The sequence below is a fragment of the Cyprinodon variegatus genome, unplaced genomic scaffold (assembly GCF_000732505.1).
Source record: "Cyprinodon variegatus isolate N-32 unplaced genomic scaffold, C_variegatus-1.0 Scaffold155, whole genome shotgun sequence".
NCBI classification, from domain to species: domain Eukaryota; kingdom Metazoa; phylum Chordata; class Actinopteri; order Cyprinodontiformes; family Cyprinodontidae; genus Cyprinodon; species Cyprinodon variegatus.
In genome coordinates, this window is record NW_015150608.1 from 993,248 (window position 1) to 1,007,679 (window position 14,432).

The 14,432-nt window shown below is 40.9% G+C and overlaps 1 protein-coding gene across 1 annotated transcript in view; it reads left to right on the forward strand.

Annotated features, from left to right (window-relative positions):
• Positions 1-14,432, forward strand: part of LOC107086515 (microtubule-associated protein 4-like) — a 146,490-nt gene that overhangs the window by 67,457 nt on the left and 64,601 nt on the right. The window contains exon 4 of the mRNA XM_015377503.1: positions 13,662-13,748. Within this exon, the coding sequence (XP_015232989.1) occupies positions 13,662-13,748 (87 nt within the window). The remainder of the gene's footprint in view (positions 1-13,661; positions 13,749-14,432) is intronic.

Consider the following 14,432-nt stretch of genomic DNA (forward strand, 5'->3'; position numbering starts at 1 on the left):
ATGTAGTTACCAAAACGACAAACAAGCTACAAAGCGCTATCATATGGCTGCCTTCTGTACAGTGATGCAGGTCATACATACATCAGGCAAGTGGTAAAAATCCTTAACATCAACGCCTGTGAGGGGTCAGCAATGCGTCCGGAGGCACCCGCTTTGCATAACAGGAGGTTAAGGTCGGATCTTCCTCTCAACCTCAAGCAGACGTTATCTGAAACCTTACAATGTTTACACTGTTAAATTAAATTAGATTAGATGAGCTTTATTGATCTCACAGCGGAGAAATTCACTCGTCACATTGGCATAGAAGTTAAAGAAGGTGCAAACAAGGAGGAAAAAGGTTCATTAAGAATAAACAATATATATACAGTATATCAAGATAAATAGAATTAAGGTGCAAGTGTACATGTATCGCACACAATGAAAAACAAAATAAAAAATAAGAAATTGGCTTATATACAGGTGGAGAAATATTGCACATTCAGCATATTGCACAGGATATTGCACAGTCAATAAATAAAAAACAATAATATAGCTGCACAGTGGTTTTACAGGAGTTATTGTAGTTATAGTGCATTATTATAGAGTCTGGTGGCAGCAGGAATGAATGACCTGTGGTAGCGCTCCTTCTTACAGACAGGGTGTCTACTGTAAGTCTCTGGCTAAAGGAGCTGCTCAGCTCCTCTACAGTCTGGTTCAGGGGGTGAGAGGTGGTGTCCATGATGGATGTGAGTTTGGACAGCATCCTCCTCTCACAATTGCAACACAATTGCATTGTCTTATTTCAACCGCATATTATCTAATTATCTTATTTTAAGAGTAAAATTACTCATTCCAATAGCAAACTAGCTCATTTAGCTACTCAAATTTAGGGTGAATACACTTAATTTAAGAAAATTTTTACTTATTTCTAGATCATTTTTGCAGCATAAAAACACGTATCAGCTATATTCCTTGTTAATGTGGTGTCATCGCTGAATCAACGTGGCGCTTTAGATCTGTGTGCAGCTGAGGGAAGCAGTCTGTCCTGTCTGTGACCCGCCATGGACGTCCTGCAGCAGCTGAAACCCAGACAGCGCTCCTGCAGCTTGAAGTAATGCGGCTGAGGCAGAGGAAGCAGAATAGAAAGGGTCAGCCGAGGGGCGTCTGCAGGACTCCTGGCTGCCAGCTCATCCCAGATTACAGAGTTTAGAAGACGAGAAAGAAGCACAGTGTGACTCTGGGATGGAAGATTGGAAGCTGGTCGGATGAATCCAGCTCATCTGGACTTTTTTCACTGAAATGTCTCTTGTTGACCTTAAAGTGAGGTCAGCAGTCTGTAAACCTGCATTAATGGTTTTCCAGTGGCGTTACACGGCGCCTTGATCCAGTTTAAATACATGCGTCATATTTTGTGCAGGGAATTCATCTCTTCTAGACGGTGCAGCAAACTAGCAGTGTGTTTGCATTTCTTTGCTCCTGGCTTTGCTGTAGCCTGACCCGGCTGGTACGGTTCAGCACTTCTGCTTTGCTGTAAAAATGTAGAGCAGAGAATGAGGCTGAAGCCGGGTCGTCTGGAGGACGGAGACTGACCCAGAGGCTACCAGCCACATGAGAGGAAGCAGAAGAACGAGGCTGAGGAGAACGACTCAGCCGTCACCCCTGCTTGAACTCTATGTTAACCTATTCGCTCTGCCTTATATAGCCAGGCCACTTTGTCTCTCTGAGTGATGACATCAACCCTGGAGTTTCACATGCATCAGAAAGTTAGTTTTTTTATAGTGTCGATAAAAACGGGTCAGTTCCTGTTCTTTTTTTTTCCTAAAAGGTGTTTTATTTTGAAGGGATCATGACTCATTGAACATGTCGGTCTAAATATGTGGTAACTTGCTTATTAACTTAAAATTTGCTATTAGAGAATCATAAAAACTCATAATTACTTGAGTAATTATAAATGCTTTTTTACATTTTTCATAGAGTTCACCATTTCTTTACCTTTGCAAAGCATGCTGGGTAGATGATGCACGTACTAACAGGACTAGAACCGACAGAGTAAAACAGGAAGGCTAACATTACCAGAGTTGTTTTAAAAAAAAAAAATCATTTTGTGTTTAACTGGTGTAAATTTAAACTACTTTACTGTTAAAAAAAACTAATAAAAGTGAACGGCTAACGGTTTACTATATTAGCAAAAGCTAACACCACTAGCAGATGCTAATGTGAAATCACAGTCTTGTTTTTGGACTGTGGGAGGAAGCTGGAGTACCCAGAGAGAACCCACGCATGCTCAGGGAGAACATGAATAATCCGTGCAGAAAGACCCCGGGCCAGGAATCGAACCCAGAACTTTCTTGCTGCAAGGCAGCAGTGTTACCCACTGCGTCACTAAGCAGCCCATTTAAAAACTTCTAGCATATCTCTCCATCTGGGTTAGTATGGAGTGAGTTTTGTTCCGTTATTTTTCCAAGCAAAGAACACATTTTGTAAATTTAAAAACAGAAAAATGTGCCTTTGAAAAACCATATAACTAAAAACATGTTTTGACTTCAGACTTCTTATTTTTTAATTTAACTTATTTGTTTCTTTTTTGTTGATTTTTTACAGCTTTTTCATATATATATATATATATATATATATATATATATATATATNTGCAGCTGAGGGAAGCAGTCTGTCCTGTCTGTGACCCGCCATGGACGTCCTGCAGCAGCTGAAACCCAGACAGCGCTCCTGCAGCTTGAAGTAATGCGGCTGAGGCAGAGGAAGCAGAATAGAAAGGGTCAGCCGAGGGGCGTCTGCAGGACTCCTGGCTGCCAGCTCATCCCAGATTACAGAGTTTAGAAGACGAGAAAGAAGCACAGTGTGACTCTGGGATGGAAGATTGGAAGCTGGTCGGATGAATCCAGCTCATCTGGACTTTTTTCACTGAAATGTCTCTTGTTGACCTTAAAGTGAGGTCAGCAGTCTGTAAACCTGCATTAATGGTTTTCCAGTGGCGTTACACGGCGCCTTGATCCAGTTTAAATACATGCGTCATATTTTGTGCAGGGAATTCATCTCTTCTAGACGGTGCAGCAAACTAGCAGTGTGTTTGCATTTCTTTGCTCCTGGCTTTGCTGTAGCCTGACCCGGCTGGTACGGTTCAGCACTTCTGCTTTGCTGTAAAAATGTAGAGCAGAGAATGAGGCTGAAGCCGGGTCGTCTGGAGGACGGAGACTGACCCAGAGGCTACCAGCCACATGAGAGGAAGCAGAAGAACGAGGCTGAGGAGAACGACTCAGCCGTCACCCCTGCTTGAACTCTATGTTAACCTATTCGCTCTGCCTTATATAGCCAGGCCACTTTGTCTCTCTGAGTGATGACATCAACCCTGGAGTTTCACATGCATCAGAAAGTTAGTTTTTTTATAGTGTCGATAAAAACGGGTCAGTTCCTGTTCTTTTTTTTTCCTAAAAGGTGTTTTATTTTGAAGGGATCATGACTCATTGAACATGTCGGTCTAAATATGTGGTAACTTGCTTATTAACTTAAAATTTGCTATTAGAGAATCATAAAAACTCATAATTACTTGAGTAATTATAAATGCTTTTTTACATTTTTCATAGAGTTCACCATTTCTTAACCTTTGCAAAGCATGCTGGGTAGATGACGCTCTTACTAACTGGACTAGAACCTACAGTGTAAACACAGCAAGGCTAACATTACCAGACGTTTTGGGTTTAACTTTGCTGTTGAAACAAACAAATGTGAACGGCTAACGGTTTACTATATTAGCAAAAGCTAACACCACTAGCAGAAGCTAATGTGAAATCAGAACCAAATCAGAAGATAATAAACAACTGTTTAAAGTGACAGTAAAGCATATTTCAGTCATTGTATCACGTTGTTCTAATAATAATGAATTTTTTCATTCATTTTCCGTCACGTTTATCCCTAATGGTTCCTATTTCCAGCTGTATATGGGTGAGAGGCGGGGTCCACCCTGGACAGGTCGCCAGTCCATCGCAGGACAACACAGAGACAAACAGGACAGACAACCATTCATGCACACACTCACACCTAAAGCCGGACATACACTGTACAATGTTTTGCCCTTTTCAGGCCGATTCTCCAGTCATGAGAGAATTTTTTAATAGGGCCGAGTTTCAGCCTGATCGTGTATCCTGTAGTGTACAGGAGGTAACGAGGGACGATTAGCCTCTCATTAGCCACCTCCTGATCAGGAATTGAAATTCAGTCGGCCGTCATAAGGTCACATCAGAACTGTGAACTTTAAACCCTGCGGTTTCGTCATACAGTTTGAGCTGTAGTTGCATGCAATACATTTTAGGAATGACCTTAAATGTATTGAGGTAAAAAAAAATACATTTACTTAGTACTTTTACTGCATGATGCAACATAACGCTGCACTCTAAGTACTAACAACATATTAATGGTTATGAACCAATGGTTATAAATAAAAGCGCTCCATTAGCTTTTTCAAGTAAAAAATAAAATAGGACCTCTCAATTTCAGAATTACAAAGTATTTCATAAAGAATCATATTTTCCATACAGTACATTAAAGTGCATAAAAAACAGGGCAAAATACAGCAAGTATGTAAGCGTCGTGTTTCTCAACTTTTTAGCCGAAAGCGGAGCTGTGGAGCGCCGCTTCACCATTTTTTTCAATGTTTTGATGGGGGAGGGTTAGCGGATATGACGGAGCGGGAGGGGTTGTGTCGCCCAGATTTGCGTCCCCCGGTGTGCATTTCCCCCCGACGTACGTTCTTCTCCCACACAAAAACAGAATTTCATTTCAAATGTAGAAATTCAGCTCTTACACTAGATTCCGCGTTAATTTGCCAATTCCGCGATTCCGTCCACGATTCCATTATTGCGGAAATTATAGGGCCCTAATAATGGATCACTTCACAGTTATGGTTGTAATATTATCAAGACTTGTATTTAATTATTTTAGTTCTAGAAGTCTCTCCATAAAGCCCCCAATAAAAACTGAATGAAGTTTATAACATTTAGCCACAATAACCTTAATTAATCTTTTCTTACATCAATAGGATTCATCAGAAATAATGAGCTCCTTCCAGAATATTCTGCTGCTTTTCCTTTGACCTTTTCTGCTTAAAATAAGCTGGTTTGTTGGGGGTCTTTTCCACAATCATGTTTTTTATTATTTCTAAATCCAGAGTTTTATTTAGCGGCCAACTAGCTGGTTCTGTTGAAACGTTTTAATGACGAGTGATTAATTTTAGAGACATTTAAGCTTCCTACCTGGAGAGATTTTAGTAAAATAGAGACCATGTTAGACCTGCATTACAGAGGCTGAAAAACGGGGCTGGTTTGAGGCCAGACAGGCGTTAGGACTCCATTAGCTGCAGTATTTCCTGAAAGGTTTAACTTTAATAACCAAACAGACTTTTTTCTAGTGTTTATTTTCCCATTTGGTAGCCAGAAGCGTTAGACGTTCTCTGTTAGATGTAACTCCATCTGGTAATGAAACCGATGCCATGGTAGAAGGAGGAGGAATCTCCACCACAGAAGATTGACTCTAACCAAGTGTGACTGGCAGCCGGCCTCGCTCGTCTGCTTCCTGTCTGCACAACCGGCCATCAGGACCACTTTTCTAACTTAACACTGTCTGAGCCGGGCTAAAGGAGCCTGTTCTGTCACTTTGCCTTTTCTTCTTCTCCATTTTATTTCTCTGGTCGGTCGGTGTCAAACACGGCTTGGTTTCCACTCTGTAAAATCAAACACGTCTTTCTGTATTTTAGTTTATAATTGGTACAGAAGAGGATTAGGGCCACTGGAAAAAAAAAGTTTACAGATTTTAAAATTTTATTTCAGTTTAACATAGGAAAAAAGTCAGAATTCTGACTTAATTTCAGAATTCTGACTTTTTTTCTCAGAATTCTGACTTTTTTCTCATAATTCTGACTTTAATCTCGGAATTCTGACTTAATTTCAGAATTTTGACTTTAATCCCGGAATTCTGACTTAATTTCAGAATTCTGACTTTTTTTCTCATAATTCTGACTTTAATCTCAGAATTCTGACTTAAATCTCAGAATTTTGACTTTCTTTCTTTCTCAGAATTCTGACTTTAATCTCAGAATTCTGACTTTAATCTCAGAATTCTGACAGCTAACAAACATGTTAGCATCAAGCCATATCCATCTCTGTTTTAGAGACTAGCTCTCTTGTTTTAATGACCTTCTGCTCCTCCATTAATGAGGGGACCCCCGGGCACGTAAAAAGTTGCCTAATTCCGTCATTTTCCACCAATGTGTCACTGGCCACCTCAAACAACTCACATCTTTGTCAGTGAAGCTGAGTGCTCCACATCTCTTCCTTCATGGTGCCCATCTACATTAGGATCCAAAATTCTGAGATTAAAGTCAGAATTCTGAGATAAAAGTCAGAATTCTGAGATAAAAGTCAGAATTCTGAGATAAAAGTCAGAATTCTGAGATAAAAGTCAGAATTCTGAGATAAAAGTCAGAGCCGTCAAAATTCGGACTTTTTTCCCATGTTAAACTTAAATAAATTTTTAAAATCGTTAACTTTTTTTTTTCCAGTGGCCCTAATCCTCTTCCGTAGATTGGAGTTCTTATAGAATTTGAAAATTACTATCAGAAATTATTCATTTAAGAAGCTTTTTTTTTTTAAAGTTCCATTTTTGAAACGCATGTCTTTAACATTTTCTTTTTCGAAACAAAGTTGTTGCTTTTAACAATATTGGAACAAATGTCTCTGCATAGATGGCTTCCTGTTTCAACATGGGCGTACTGATCCATGGGGGGGTATGAGGACATCCACTTAGAAACACTAGCATTTAGGATTAAAGCCACGTTAATAATGTTTGTAAGAAACCAAAACGTCTGTAAATCCATCATGTTTCCTGTTAAATAAGATGATTTGCGTTTGCATCGATCAGTCACCTTCACTGAGAAACCATAGAGATCCTGCCAGTGTTAAGATGGCCGACGGTGATGCTGTCTGGCGATCCACCAATTTGCATCGATCTAACATTTATATAGATATCTATGGGACCATTTTCTGCAGATTTCCTTTTTTTTGCTTTCAATAATATTGGGACAGATTTCTCTCCATAGCCACAGCTTCTGAGCTCAGCTCTGACATCACGATGGTTTATATTTAGTACATCCGGTTGTTTTCCCATTAGCTCAGCGTGTTCGACCCGTAGACATGCTCTGCGTTCATATTTCAGTTGTTAGGTTGCTAAGCAACAGCATCTAATACAACCAGCAGAGACACTGAGGGGTCAAAGGTCACTCAGTTGAATACATGAACCCTCAGAAGCAAAAGAAGGAAACAGAAATCTGTGTCAGGCTGCACCTGTTGATCATTTCAGTCATTAATTATTCTTTCAGTTCTGAGCGAAACGGGAACATTAACTCCCAACAAACACAGAACCTTGGAAGGTTTTGACTTCTTTAGGTTTTTATTTTTAGATTTTGTCTCATAAGGAATGTTTTCTATGTGATATAAATGGTGTCATCATGATACTAAATGTTCAACCTCTAGAAAAATATCCAGTACTTATTTAATACCATGGGGGTAAAAAAAATGACAAATAATTAAAGGCAAAAATATTATTATTAAGATGAAAAACTGAGCGTTTTCAATCTGATGACGCTTGATTTCTCATCAATTGATTGATTTTCTCATCAATCTGTAATTCTCTTGATTTATCAACAGAATTACGGATTAGGTTTCAATGAATATTTGAAAAAAAAGTAATCCAAATATAAAATATATATTAAGGTTATCTAAGGTGTTATTATTTAAATAAGAAAATGATACAGAAATATAAAGTTAACAGTAAAACTATGCAAACGGTTGCCTTTAGTATTAACACCATGTCAAATAAATATTTCAACTGAATACAATTTTTGTCTAACAATATATTTTGAAGCATCGATATTTTTAACGGGTTGCAGAGTGGAGCAATAGGTAGCACTGCTGGAGCAAAAAGGTTCTGGGTTTGATTCCTGCATGGAGTTTGTATGTTCTTCCAGAGCAAGTAAGGGTTCTCTCCGGGTACTCCTGCTTCCTCCCACAGTCCAAAAACACGACTGTTATGTTAATTGGCTTTTCTAAATCCCCCGTCCCGTCCGCAGACACTCTAGTGTACCCTTCCAAAATTTTAGGCGACCGCAGACAGGAGGCCTCTGATTGGTCAAATCTACATCCGCTCTACACTATGCGTATTTCCTGTTTGGTTCCTTAGCGGTTTGTTTTGTTTGTATGACCACCATTCTGGAAAACGACTGGAGAAAATGGACCAGCTTGCAGAGCGAGGTGCGCGAGAACACTGGGACCCTTTTCCCACCTGGATTCACGCTCTTTTTGGCCCTCATGTCCCTCCGTTGTCGCACAAACTTTCCCCCCACTTCCTCATGTCCTTGGCCATATCTAGACCCACGGCTAGTTCCTGATTGGCCCTCTGGCGTTGTGGCGTGGAATAAACATAGCGCAGACCACGTTTCAATATTTTGCATAAATCAAAAATATCTGCAACAAGCTCACTGCGACACACTGCTGCGGGAGGATAACCAGCCCTTTAGGCAAGAAGTGAAGAGCAGCAGATCTGTGAGAATCGATTGAAAAAAAGAGTTTTTGTTAAAAAGAGAAATTTGAAAAATAGGAGTTGAAACTGTAAAAGGAAAAAAATATATAAACTTTTTTTTTTTAAAGGTAGGTTTTTGATTTGCCTTTTTGTTTTTTCCCAAATTTCCATTTACAAAATGTTTTATGTACCAGATGCAATAATGGAGCACATTTGACTCCATATTTTTATTAATATTGTTTAAATCCAGACGTGTATATTTTTGTTTTTATCATTTAACAGAAAAAGAAAAAGGAACATGGATTCAGGGATCATTAACAAATTAATTAAAGAACCGGTTTTAGTCGACTTCTGAAAAGTTCGAGGTCTTATTTTAACACCCCCCCATAGAGGAGAGTTAACTATAGCTCCTCCTGCAGGCTGGTGGCCGACGGTCGACAGAAATGAACCTCTGTGTCTCGTTTTTTTTCACCCCAGGGAAGCTGGAAGTCATGGATGAATAAACTGACGTGTTTTAGATGTTGCTGCAGCTAAAGTTGAATCTATAACAAGAATCTCTATGCACTTTTGCCAGTTGTTTTAAAAAAGATCAGGAAAAGGCCGTTTATGAGAAGACATGTCAGCTGCGTGTCTTTACACGGATAGTTGTTAGTTTGGTGTTTAGAGGTCGTGGTGTTTTTCTCTCTCTGCCTGAAGCTCAGTCAGCCAGCAGGGTTCAGTTCAGGCCAAACCCACACAGACAGGCCCTGTTAGCTGCTGTGCTTTCCGTTTGTCGTGCGAGTGGCCTTAGATGCCCATAGCTCTCAGCACCACGGACAGCGCCTCTGCTCGGCGGGACGTACCTCCGCCTGTTTTCCCTGCAACGAGCAGAGCAAAGTTTGTTTGTTTGCTTTCCGTACCTCTGTGCTGCGTCTCACCTGTCGCTTTGCATCGACCTCTTAGAGGCCTGAAATATTTGGCGTTGCTGAGGCCAAATATGAGGGATCGGTTTCTGGGAATGAGTCTGGGATGCTGCTGATGGACGGGTTTGTGCGTCCGGTCAGGGCAGCCGGCGGAGGCCTCTGTGTGTTGTATACATGAAAGCGTTTGTGACTGTGGGTAGCATCCTGTCGGTTCGCCTCACCGTCAGCCTGTGTGTACGCTGCTAGGAGGAAGAGGGGGGGGTCGCTAAAGGTGCCTCCCTCTGCGTCTCCTCTGCTCCTCGACATCACCTCCTTCCTATTTTCTATCTGTCCTCCTTTCCCTTTATCAGATTCTCCTGGTTGTCACTCCTGATCAAAGACGAGCGCCGTCCTGCTGTCTTTCCGCCGTCGTTTTTGTCTCTCGCTCTGACTCCCGAATTCCATTCTGGCCCTATCGGTTCAGCCCGGACCTCGCAGACATGAGCTGAAGGGTGGCGACAGCAGAGGGAGGGGAGGGGGTGGCTGGGGGGGGGATACCCGGGACCTGAACCAGACAGGCGGTGAAACGTCACCGCACCAAAGCCAGACTCCCTGACTGTGATGGCGGCGTGTGTGTGTGTGTGTTTGGGTGTGTGTGAGGGTTCACAGCGTTGGCGGCTCAGAGCCAGCTGAGGCTGCGGCGCAGACAGACCGAGGCGGAGCTCTGCAGCTGAATGCCGGCGTGTTTGGGACCTGCATGGCTGCTGAATGAGGAAAACACCCAGGTGAGCGAGCACAGGCTGGAGCTTTGGGTTTCACACAAGTTCAGTCCTTTTTTTTGGATTGTTTTCATCTTTTAGGGAGGGACAAATATGAAGTTTTATTGTTGTTTTGCTCAGTGATGGAGATGTTCAGCGGGACGTTATCAGAGCTGCAGGTCTGAAGGTCGCCTCAGGGGTCATGTAGTTTTAAACCCGCCGCAGGCCTCAGTCTCACAACCTATTATTAAGGAGCGTGGAAAATATTTGAGAAGCGTGTTGAAACACCGAAACCTGGAGGTTTAGAAGGAACTTGATTATTTTAGGATGAAATTCTTGAAAAGGTTTCAAAATTTGCAGTTAAATCAAAACCTTAGCTGCTCACTTCTGGTTTGGAGTCTAATCATAAAGGCTGCTGAGAGGTTTTTGCAGACGACAAATACAATAAAACTAAATTTACCACAGAGCAATTGCTAAAAAATGAAATATTTAGCAGCTGCTATGGATATAGTTGGTTTCGAAGCAGTTTTTGTGGAGCTAATAAGCTGATATCAGATGCCTGTTGGTGCTCAGTCCGTCTAAGTGGCGATTATGAAAGAAAGAAGCGATGCAGAGCAAACTGCCAACGATTTGTTGAAGACATGAAGACTAAAGAAATTGGAAATTAAAATATTAATAATAACAATTGTGTGGTTGTGTTGGCCTAGTGGTTAGAACAGTGTTCTGAGAAGGTTGCAGGTACCCAGTTCGACCCCCACTGCCTGCACCCTGGGTCCCTCCCGGGTGCCTAACAATGGCAGCCCACTGCTCTGCAAGGCGATGATGGGTTAAATCCAGAGAGAGAATTTCCCCATTGTTGGACAATAAAGGGATTTACATTTTTAATTTTTATTTTTGCAATATTAATCTATTTGGTCAAGACGGTTTAGAGCGCTTGTGACGGCAACCAGGTGAGGAGTGCAGAGTTCCTCGCCTAGTGGAGCATGGTGGTGGAAGTGTCATGTTTGGGGCTGCGTAAGCGTCCATTAAAGGAATAAAAATACCAACCTGTGACGTAATGAAGAAGAGCGCGATCCCTTCCCTCCAGGAACTATATTTTTAATTTAATGATGAAACTTTTTATTAATAATTTATTTACAGAAGTATTTTTCCATCCATTATTTTGAATAAATCATCTCTCAATATCCCCAGTATTATGACCGCGACCCCAAACATTCCTCCAGGACGATCACTGGAGATAAAGGAGACATGATTCCAGACTTTTAACTGTTTGTTGGGTAGTTTTTAGATGGAGAGTAAAGAAACACAGTGTCTCCAACATCCTCCAGCTTCATGATGTTTCATCAAGGAGGACTCAATTCAATTCAGTTTATTTCTATAGCGCCAATTCACATCATGTCATCTCAAGGCACTTTCCAGTTCAACCACATCAACCAGACTCGTCTAGAGAGTCAAAGCTATGCTGTTGAAAAATGATGGCTGCAACAAATATTCACCCTTTGGGAACATTTAGACATAAATTCATTCTGGTTGCCAAGAATTTGGACATTAACGTCTGTTTGACTATTTTACGCTGTATCAAAGAGCGACATCCTCAGTTTCATCTCATCAAAAGATGAACTGAAATATTTACACAAATGTTAGAAGTGCGATGCTGTAGCTTGGTTTGTGTAGTTTGACCTTAAAGGTAGCTGTCGCTTCCACTCATCGACTCTCTGAAATGCTTCCAGGCAGAAGGATTCTTTGTATTTGTAAGTGAAAAGAGCCTTGTTTCAGCCAGCTGACCAGCAGAGGGTAACAGCACCGGGAGAAAAGCTTACGTCTATATATTCTATTTAACTGGAGAAAACTCCTGTACTTCATTTAGTATCTAATAACATTTAAAACATTCTAAATTTTTATGAAGGAGGTTTTAGAGCCTTAGCTGTACCTTCCATTTGGACCAGGCTTAGCCCATCCCAGCTTTTTTATTATTTAAAGGCAAATTAAACTGCTGTTTTACTCAATCATTCGAAAAATGTCTTTAAATTCACATTTATTCATCTTTAGGTGAATAAAGTTCATTGGAAACCCTAAACACAGGGATTTGACTAGAAGCTACACTCGTTCATGTGGATATAGCGTTAGCAACATTAGCATTTGTCATGGTTGGTCTCTTGCTCAGGAGGTCAAAGGTTACACAATCAGCAGCATTTAGCGACAACGGATTAATCCCTGATTGGTGGAATAGAGAAGTGTAGATAGCGGAGCAGGCTAACGTTAGCATCCTTCCAGGAATAATGTTAATTCAGGAGGAGGAGCAAAAAGTTAGTTTGTAGGCTTTTCTGGTTTGAATAAAGAGTCCAGAAATAAACAAGCATTTTTTTAGACTTTTTTTTTTTTTTTTTTTTTTTTTCCAGGTGACGACTCCTTGAATGGTAATTAATTCGTCTCTTCCTTCTACGGCCGCTTATCACTCAGAAAAGCAACCAGAACTGCCGTTAGCTTTACTTCCTGCAGATATGATCATGCACCGAAGTTATTCATACACCTTGCATGAATTAAAATGACCAACAAATTAGGGATGGAACGGTTTTTGAAAACCGTCCGAACCGTTCGGTTCGACTGTCTCGGTTCGTGTGTTGCGTTCGGTTCATCTTTTTTCTCATAGGCGAAGTGTTTACACTCCAGAGCAGAAGGTGGCGGTACTGCGACCAAAGCCAACCACCAGTAGTAAACAAGAAGAAGAAGAAGAAGCGAAGCAGCGTAGCCGGGTGTAGCAGAAAAAAATCAGTTGTTGTGGAGAATTGTGTGGGTATAGTGAGTGGGAAAGAACAGGAGTTGGAAGACGCGCCAGCAGCACTTTATAGGTCTGCTGTATGGGACCACTTTGCATTTAGAGTGACCTACCAACATGTCAGGCAACATGTCAGGCTAACAATCAACATGTACCGAACCGAAAACCGTGACCACGAATCCGTGAACCGAACCGTGGATTTTGTGAACCTTTCCACCCCTAATAAACACCTCATTTTATTTCAGCGTTAAATTCTGTTTAAAGTAACAGATTATAATAAAGAAATGTCTCCGTACCTTTACTGGTTGATGATTTTCCTTATTCAGACCGCACTGATTTTTAATTGGTTACTGCTCTCCTAGAAGATATTTTAAAGTCAAACCTTTATGGTTAAAGCTGGACCTTCCTCACTCCTGAGCAGTCGTCGTCTGATCAGCAATTCCCTGTTTGGTTTGAGGACCCAAGTTCTAACAGTTTTCGCCACGAGCCCAGGCTGCTGCTGACCCAACATCTGGACCTTCTGGACGGCTGTTTTGTTATCAGAACACCACAATCGATTAGAACTGAAAGTGACCTTTGCCACTAGAACGGCTCTCCTGTCGTATTTGTTTGGTGTTCTGAATTATTAATGCCTTCATGTCTAACATCCTCCTCCATCTTTCTTCCTCTCCATCCTCTCAGTCTCCATGGCGGCTCACTCTGACTCCCTGGCCTCTCACTCCAGCCCCGTCCAAATGATGGATTCTGGTCTGCTGGGGACTTTTCAAGGTATAGCTGGAAGCATTCTGCTACAAAACTCTGCTTTTTTCATTTCTACAGCTGCCACTGCTGCAGGCTTCTACATTTATTTATTTAGCTTTATTGTCTGTAAATCATAATAATTTGTACATTTACTGCAGCCGTTCCTAATGCTGCTGCTATGGACATATTTTTGCTAATTTCTAACCTCGTTCTGTTGAACATTGATTTAGTAGCTAGTGTTTTAATTAGCCTAGCAATAGATCAGTGTGAAAGAGATGTTTGTATCATTGGCATTTGCTCCATAGTTTTCTAAAGTCTCACTTAGATATTTGACCTTTAACCTGAAGTTAGTGCTAAAGTAGCATGCCTTAATTTTAGCGTATATGTTTGTTTTTAGCAGTTAGAAACTATATTTCAAATATTTTAGGCTCTAAAGAAATTCAGCACTTGGGAGTCTGCACCAGACATGTAAAAAAAGTGACATTTTTTATCTTTTTTTGTGCTTTTTACAGTAAATTCGCCTTTTAGAGATATGGTATAACAAGCTACACATTCTTAGAAAGCATAGATCCAATTGTAGACATTATCTGTGCAGAGATTGATGCAGCTGAGATAAACTAAAGGTTTCAGTAACAGATGGCTGGGTCTCCTGCCTTTGGCACCACTTGGACCAGTTTACAACTTAATGAAAGTAGAATTTTCTTGTTTATT